The sequence below is a fragment of the Protomyctophum bolini genome (genome assembly GCF_963924005.1).
Source record: "Protomyctophum bolini genome assembly, chromosome: 12".
In the NCBI taxonomy this organism is placed as follows: Eukaryota; Metazoa; Chordata; class Actinopteri; order Myctophiformes; family Myctophidae; genus Protomyctophum; species Protomyctophum bolini.
This window is the reverse complement of record NC_137873.1, coordinates 5,437,279-5,446,613: the sequence shown is the minus strand read 5'-3', so window position 1 is coordinate 5,446,613 and position 9,335 is coordinate 5,437,279. Positions and strand designations below refer to the sequence as shown.

Sequence of the window (9,335 nt, the reverse complement as noted above, 5' to 3'; positions counted from 1 at the left end):
GGACGTCGCAAAAAATTGTAAAGTTGTGAAAATACACTCGTGTGGTGAGCTTTTGGGGTTTCACTTTTCAGAATCAACTAGCTGACTTCAACTGTATCATCATCAATAGCCTACAATGCAAGAATACAGTCGATCCATTAATTGATAATGATTGATTGATTGATTGATTGATTGATGTTATTTCACAGTAGCCTACATGTAATTTGTAGAATGGATACATATAACATTTCAAAGTCAAACGAAAGCACAAGTTTGATTGATTGAAGTGTTTATTAACAGTTTGCAGAATTACAATTGTTTTTACAGGGCGAAGTTTCGAATTGCATCCGTCCGTAATGAGCAGCTTTGAAGGAGTCAATGGATTCAGATTTCTTAATGGCTGTTGGTAAGGCGTTCCCATAGACTGTAAGGCGTTCCACATTTGGGTGGCATATAGGAGCGAAATTAATTTAATCCCTTGTTTGAGCCGAATCTGGGTTGAACTCCCTCTGGTGTTGTGAGTATGTGGACTATTGGTGGTGTAGCGAATCTTGTAGACCAGGCCCATTGCAACCACTAGAGGGCAATGCAATTAAGGGCACCAATAAGGGCACACACATGCAGTGAGTCAATCACATAAAGTCAATAAATAATGAAATAGTCCCATTTATTTTCCCTGTTCACCATGGCAAGTTGGCAACAGGCGATGAATATAACCTATATGGTCCTATTAGCCAATATCTAGGCCTACAGCAAAGTTGATGAAATCATTATTTTTCCATAAACCTTTAAAAAATCAACTCTTACTCGAAGGTATGTAGCCTTATCATAGCAACAATGGTACAGGCCTATAGGCCTATAATATATTTGTAGAGCTGTAACATCTCTGTCATAAAACATCAAAACGACAAGATGTTACTGGATTTCGCCTTATTTTGGGCATGGTGTTGTGCCACAAACTCCCCACGTTCCTAGTCCCTCCCCTGCACGACATCACATCATAGGGCAAGGGCCGGGGCGTCTTCCTCAGCCAGCAGCCAGCACAGGTGTGGCTGATTCCAATCAGCCCAGCTGCTCCACAATCACCATCAACAGAGAGCTGGCGCCCGACGCTTGGACGTTGACTACTGTGGCTCCCTCCACAAACCCAGTGTCTCTGACTGTCTCCCAGCTCCACGAGTCGGGTATAGCTGCAGCCTGCAGCTTCATAGTGGAGCAGGTGGGACCTCCTCTTCTCATGACCTCCACTCCGTTACAGTGGAGGTGGGCGTGTTCAACGGCAACTCTACAGGGACAAAAAGCTCAACTATACAAGCTATCTCAAACCCTCACCCTAACCCTAACCTCCCACGGGCAAGATTTTCAGAGAGCTTTTATTGTGAAATTTCGAGGCTTGGGGGAACTGGTCCGGTTGAGAGGTACGCCCACCGACCTCCTCGAGAGGTCTGTCTGCACGCTGCAGAGATACAGTCTTGAGCTCCACCGCTCCTTCCCATTCCAAACCCTCTGGATTTCCCTCATGCTCCCAACAACCCACCCCTGACGTAAAGTTTTGATTGCATACTCCTGTGACTGTCTCAGTGTCTTTGCCTTTGGGGTCCCCGGCACATTTGGCTTAACACTTTGAGCGTAACACATGGGTCTCTTTTCACTGTCTGCTCAGACTGCACCACAGTAAGGTTATCACCCGAGCCTACCCGAGTGGTAGGCTACAGTACAGTTCCTTATAGTTCCTAGTTCTACTGTTGGATTAAAATGCAATTAGATTTAAAGGTTAAATCAAATGCAAGACCTGGCTCCAGGACCAGATAGTTAGTAAAATGTTAGTCGTTTTGTTCACTGATGCTTTTTCACAAAGTTCTCAATTTTGAGTTGAATAATGAGAAAACAATTTCAATTGATTAGGATGTCATATATTGACATGGATATAGCACAAGTTCCACAACTACCTGGACAGTTGAACAATTCCAAGTCGTGAACTGTCCTCAACAGTATATGGCTAGTCTGTCAGTGTAGATGAATGCTGCCGCCCAGTGGTTGAAGTTTATATGCGCTGCCAGTTTTTGATGCTTAGGCCTATCTTAGCCCTGGACCAGGGCTATAGGCCTATCTTATCTATGCATCTGGTTTTGTTTTTGGTTGCGAGTTTTCAGTTTTGTTTTACTTATTGCCTCACATAAGTGCATTTATTTCTATTTCGATATTGATTCAATAATGAAATTGACCGTAATGAATGATATAAACAGGAGCAAACTCAGCACTTTACCCATTTGTTTTTAATGTGGCAGGCACGCTTATAGATAGGTGTGAAGTAGAGTTAATGAAATTCGGGCTGTACGTTTTTGCTGAATTTGCCGAGTGAATTCGTCATATTTTGTTCGAGGCTAATAAGTATTATTTACGTTAGTCTGGTTTAAAAAATAACCCATGGGCCAGAAATCAGTCAGTGCAATCAATGCCCATATAAAATTAATATTCGCTTTTTCCGCTGAATAACATTTAGTTGGGCTTAATTGTGTACAAATTAAGGGCAAATTACTCACAAGAAATACCACAATTGGCAATGAAACTAATTTGACCCCAGTTCACACCCGCGCGTAAAGTTAGCTCAGTACTGGCTTGCCCTTTAATGTGTACGTGAATTGAACACGGGGAGGAATGGGTTAAGTCCTCTCATCCTGTGCATGCGTAAGTAAACGGCCCCACTTTGATAAATGACCAGGAACATCCAACCCCTCTCTCCTATCCAAAGTGTCAGCCCTCCAGAGAGAACTGACATGCTCTGCCGCGCACAAACTGGAACCGAGAGCGCACGCTTGCTTTGCACTGATCCAGTCCATCTCCACCACACAGCATCCTCTCCGTGCAACACGTGATAAAAAGAAAGAAAGAAAAGGAACAGGATAATCTGTGACTTCGGGAGACTTTTAAGCAGTTTGGCAACCATGGCGAAGTGGTCAATAATGCTATACCTCCTCCAGGGACTGGTCCAGCTCATCAGCGGGCAGCAAGCTCCGCGCTCTGGCCCGTGGCGGCAGCGGATCCAGTGGGAGAACAACGGTCAGGTGTACAGTTTAATGAGCACCGGGTCGGAGTACCAGGCGCCGACGCGCTCGAGAAGCCAGTCCAGGGTGTACGTGAGCGGTACTGGTGCCAGGAGAGATGGCACCAGAGCGCACGGTGGCACGGCACTGAGAAGAACCGCACAACCGGAATCTAGGCCTTTCCAACAGACAAACCCGGGATTTATACCACTTGGCAGACAGTATGTACCTGCTAGCAGCCACGCGCCAGGGCCCAGGCAGCCACCCGAGGGCCCTTACCGACAGGTTGTTGCTGGTGTTTACCCTGTCCCAGCCAACGCCTCCGCGCAGGGGACTCTGACTGATATCCCAAGCAGCGGAGTAACGAGGAGCGGAGGCGTTTTAACTCGGGATGCGACTGCACAGTACCGGAGTTATGAGCCTGCAGGCGCGGAGCACCATCCGTTACCAGAAGCACTGGCACTGTCGCTCTCCAGGCAATCCGCGCGCACAGAGCATCCAAACCCGGAATACCGTGATACTGCTGCCCCGGCTCCCTTCCCCGTGCACGGCGAGGGTGCATCAAACGAAGCAGCCGTTAGGAACGGCGAGGAAATGGCTAATGACGACCCCCGGAACCCGTTGAAAAACCACAGGAATTCTGTTCTCTACAACGTGTATCCCTCCCGAGGGAGACCAGCAGCTCGCACCCGCCGTCCACCTGGCACTGGATATGGAACTAGATATTTCCAGAACGGTGAGAACTTTACCTTTATCCACTTGGAATGTGTTGGAACCGTTAAGCGGAGATGGCAATAGATACTGGTGGTGTCAGACGAACATAATTGTTCTGTGTTACTGTTCTGTGTCTCAACTGGAAAAACAACCTCTGAGTCATAGTTATATTTTACAAAAATCAGACAGGCCAGTATGTCTGTCTGCAAAGCTGACGTTTTAAATCATCAAAAGATATTCTAAAGCCAAGCATTATTGGGAACACTGAGGAAAAAAATAGGGCTCATTTTGGGATGTGGATGCCAGGATGACAGTCCAAGAATGTAAAAGATTTAGAATTTTGCCAACAGACACAAACACTAGTCTAGTTACATACAGCCACTCCTTTATTTTCACACAGATCATTTGTTCTAATTTGGTGCATTTTGAGTGTGTCTGTCTGACCATACCAACTCTGACTTTTGACTTATTTTCCTCCAGGATTGCCAGACCTTGTGCCTGACCCCTACGCCATCCAAGCAGGTGCTTACATCCAGCGCATGCAAATGTATGCGCTACGCTGTGCTGCAGAGGAGAACTGTCTTTCGAGGTAATATGAGTCACTCAGCCGATAGTCAGCCAATAGTAATGGGGGTCATCTGCCAGGTGTGTGAATATTTTTCTTTGTTTTTGGCTTTTGTGTCTTCATTGATATAGTTACAGTGAAGACTAACAGGAAAGAGGAAGGTAGAGAGGGGGAGAGACATGTAGCAAAGGTTGTCATGAACGGGACTTGAACACGCAACACGCTGTCAGGCCAGAGCCTATTATGTGGCATGCGGATCACTAGGCCAGCGGGCGCCCCGTGTGAATATTTTCTTTGCGGAAATTGTCAGCTCTTGCGGAACATCCACCCAGATGGAAGCATCTGGACCTGATCAACATATAAAGGATGTTGAGATGACCCTCACGTCATAGGTGCTTCTGATGGTTGTTAAGTGTAACACAAGTAATCTTAAGTAAGCTTGACATTCATTTCCATTTTGTTCCTATTTTTGATATACAGCTTTAATGTTTGTGTTTCAACGATGCTTGTTTAAGAAAACGCCAGACAATAAAGAGAAATGTAATGTTTGTGTTGAGGACTAAAACAAACATTAGCACCCTTTGCTTAAACGAACATTATGTTGTAATTGATGTAAGATGATAAGAGCGCCCCTCACTTCACATGGGTGTGATTTTTAAGTACTAGACCAGTGCCAGACTGTAGAGCACCGAGTTACAATGGAAGTTAGAGATCCAAAATAGCTAAAATAGCAGATCTACAAGCTCATAATGCATTGCGATAGAACACGTTATGAGCTTGCAGATTGGCTATTTTCACGCTATTTTCACGTGCCACGTGACATAATCATACAACGTTTGTTGTATGATTTACACAATCACATCACACAGTCACATGCAAGCCACATTAAAAAAAAAAAAAAACCTAGAGTACAATGTGTTTAACTCTTTAACCAAATTCAGCATCATGCTTCTCAGGACAAAATGCTCAGAGATGCCTGAAGATGTATTCATTTATTAACATTGTACAACGGTGCAGAAAATAAGAGATTTTCAAGCTAACATCACTCTTCCTATATATAGGGTTCATTTTGATGCTGAACTGGGCTCTACTCTGTAGAGACAGTCAACATTTATATATTTTGATTGGGTTAGGATGACTTTTGATTGTGTTAGGATAAAGTCTGACCTAGTGACTCATGACAATTCGGCATGATGTTCCGCCAAAACATAAACGCACTGGATTAGGGTTTTCCCCCAAAGTGTTTTAGCACAATGGAACAAAATCTCTGTGCTCAACATGTTGCTTTAGAGAAACCCAGGCCGAGGAGTTAAGCCAACAGCAACTTTCCAACACATCTTCTGCCCATTTCCCCCTGTGATCCCCTCCAAGGTCCGCATACAGACCCACTGTACGAGACATCGACTACAGAGTCCTCCTGCGGTTCCCACAGAAAGTAAAGAACCAAGGCACGACAGACTTCCTCCCCCTCAAGCCAAGACATCAGTGGGAATGGCACAGCTGTCACCAGTGAGTATATGACAAAAGAAACATCATGAAACAATGAAAAAAGAAGAAGAAAAAAGATTGTTATGATTTAATAAACCTCTCATCTCTGTTAATGATGCCATAACAAGGCACAGCGTCATTTCTCGCTAAGATCCTGGCAAGGATTCAAGGACATTCTTGGCCCCCGAAACCATGCCACAAGAAAGAATTGATTATTTTCTATCGCTTGTATTTGGAATGAACCATGATGCCAGAAATCCTTATCCTCTCACCAACCCCCCACCCTACAATCACCCACACTCAGGCATTACCACAGCATGGACACCTTCAGCAACTATGACCTCCTGGATGTTACTACGGGCCGTAAGGTAGCAGAGGGTCACAAAGCCAGCTTCTGCCTTGAGGACACGGGCTGTGATCCTGGTTTCAGGCGACGCTATGCTTGCACAGCACATACACAGGTAAATGACTATGATAATAATAGGTAAACATCTTTAAGCTGACCCAGCAAGGGCATTTTAGGCGACAACGCAAGTTGTTGTGCAACACTGTAGAAAATAAACTAACAATTTGCAGCTTACCAGCATGACTCTCTCTACGTCGTCCTCAGACGAGCCCTCCATCGGCGTTTCCAGTCATCTCGGTTCTCCATACATCTGGCCAGCTCCTTTGTGCTTTCCGCACCAGTATCTTTCTTTAGTACGTCCACGTCCAATATATGACAATATAACAGTGTAGGGAGGTTAAGGGTGAAAGCAACCGCTCCCATGGGGACTGCATGTAATTCCGACGGAGCATTAGTCCAACATGCCTCCCGCATAGTCTGCAAAATGTCATTAGTTTCCATGATAATATACCATGTGTTTTGTGTTTCATTAATATACAGGGGTTAAGCCCAGGGTGCCATGACACCTATGCTGCTAACATTGACTGTCAGTGGATTGATATCACTGATGTACCTGCAGGAAATTACATCTTGAAGGTATTTGTCACTCATATTTGGTTTTATTAAAATAGTTATTTGTTTGACAAATTTGACATTGAACACTGTTTCATCAAACTGTCTGCATTGCTGATCAGGTTATTTTGATGTCTGTTTTAGGTGACTGTCAACCCCAATTTCCTCGTCCAAGAGTCAGACTTCTCCAACAATGTAGTAAGGTGTGACATCATGTACACAGGAAGCTATGTTCAGACACGCAACTGCAGAGTAACAAGGTACAGTAATTTCTGGTGCTGTCTTTGAGTATCTTAAATGCTTTACAAATTAAGTGTTGTTAGTAATAATAGCAGTAGTAGTAGCAGCAGTTATTGATATACAGAGCAACTTTTAAAGAATATCATTATGCATTCAGTACGGTATATATTTAATACAGGCTGCTCTTTATTCATAACTCTCTTTCTGCTTACAGGGGCTGAATCCTTCAATAGAATGTCCTGTAATTTTCGGAGGTACTTTTCACAAAGCAGCTCTTCAGGTGCATACAACGAGTCTTGCAGATATTGAAGTCACTTAACATATGTTACAACATAATTGTAATTGTGTGCCACATTGAAAAAGCTATAGCGTCACATGCATTGCTCTGAGTATATATATGTAAATTCTGTTAATAAATGAAATCATATAATTCTACACGTCAGATTAACTCAATCAACTTTCACTGATAGTAGTACTGTTTTAGTGATCAATGTTTTTCTTTGTTTGAATGTTTTGCTTTTCAGATTTATTTTTATGTTGATGTTATAGGCACGTCATTAATTTGTGGCAATTTGGTCATTTTAGTCCATTTAGACATGTTTTACCTCGACACATCTGCATCAAATGGCAAGTTTATGAATGTCAATGTCTTCCACTGAATCTGTACTTGTTATGTCTGCTAAATTCTCAGTATGTGTGTGTGTGCGTGCGTGTGTGAGAGAGAGAGAGAGAGAATCTCCTGGAGTGAATGCAAAAGATTGATCTAAAACAGTCATGTAAAATTGTTTATAATTAAAGCCTCGACAAAATAAAAGAAAATGTAACGGAACTCAATCGCTAATGGTCTCTTCATTTTTATTGAGGAAAAAAAAGGCTGGAACAGAAAGTCCAGTTCAAACTGAACGGGCATGTCTCTCCCCAAACATAGTAGTATAGCTGTCTCTGTCGGTGTCCGACATTGTTACTTTTCAGGATTCAAACCTAATATACAGTAGCAGATGTACAAGGTCAAAACACGTCACGCTTGTACATCTGCTATTTTTGTTACTTTTGTGTAATGCTGTAGAATGGTCGAGTAGGACATTCATTCACGAAAAAAACACAAAATGTGAAAATATGGAGATGAGGTTTCTTTCCGACAGTGACGATGTATAGATTGTGCACTGTGCCTCATGTCAGCTCCCGGCCTTGGAGGCAAACAGGCCTTTGAGGCAGACAGCTAGTGTCATGTTTGCTGACAGGCCTCTGTGAAGACACAGCCTGACAGATCTTATGCTGTCATGTCATATCTACTAAAACAGCCAGTGTAGGAATGAATGGGGCACTTTTCTGCCTCTATGCTTGTAAAGAGTATAGTGGAAGTAAATGCAGTGTCTTTCCATCGCAAGTATAAGACTAACTTCCTGTCCCAGATTTCATTGCATCACCGGTTCAATAGTAACCACTGGGGATTGTCTTCCACCATTTTCAGGTGGAAGAGATTGGTGTTTGCATCAAGCACTACTCAAGTCTTGTCTAGTGACGACTCCCAAGATAGTTTCAAGTGTGTTTTGGGGTGAAAGAGTGACTTGAAAAATATCCAAGCTGTGTACAGTGTATGCATATCCAAAAAGCTGGAAACGATGTCTGCACTGTGGACATACGAAGATGTTGGGCATACAAGATTCTGGGAAGATTAACAATATTCAAAATGGTTTACCCTGGACCGTGTCAATGTACATCCATGCCAGAATAGATTGTCAATGTTATTTAAAGTGTCTGGAATATCACATCATACCACACCACACACACACACACACACACACCTTTAGTCAACTCCATTCCAGTCATTCTAGGAATGTCGGCCCCAATATTTGCAGACGGGGGACAATCTCAGCAAAGAGCTGCTGTGCTGTAGGAGTAGGACCCCCTAGTCAAGAACTACTTCACTCAACCTGGGCCAGTTAATTAAATGAGGGAGAAAATCAAACATTTACCTTTAATCTGCTCTGACAAGCCAATTACAGAAGTCTGAAAGCCCTTCTAACCGAACTGTTCCTTTTCAGACTGGCATGTCATTTCAAACATGTCATGCTGGAGAGAAGACGATGTCTGTTTGCTCAGCTGTGGGCATGCATGCACTGCAGACATCTGGACTGGTATAGCCTCAACACAAGCACAGTGTGGTACTGCACTCTCTGGTACCATTCTTTTGGCCATGACTCATCTAAAACCTCTTTCCCTCAAAACGTCACGCCTCTTCCACATACACTACAGCAGGTTTGATTATGGTGAGGAATTCAGACAGGGAGGTTAAGCTGTTGTTAATGACGGCCCGGGCTCTGCCAAGCTTCCTATGGCCAACCTC

At 43.6% G+C, this 9,335-nt stretch overlaps 1 protein-coding gene across 1 annotated transcript; it reads left to right on the top strand.

The window, feature by feature from the left end:
- Positions 1–2,736: 2,736 nt before the first annotated feature.
- Positions 2,737–7,811, top strand: loxl5b (lysyl oxidase-like 5b). The gene is made up of 7 exons (XM_080777288.1): positions 2,737–3,759; positions 4,218–4,326; positions 5,674–5,811; positions 6,095–6,251; positions 6,677–6,772; positions 6,893–7,008; positions 7,203–7,811. The coding sequence occupies exons 1-7, from the start codon at positions 2,925–2,927 to the stop codon at positions 7,207–7,209; spliced, it is 1,458 nt and encodes a 485-aa protein (XP_080633414.1). The 5' UTR covers positions 2,737–2,924; the 3' UTR covers positions 7,210–7,811.
- The last annotated feature ends 1,524 nt before the right edge of the window (positions 7,812–9,335 follow it).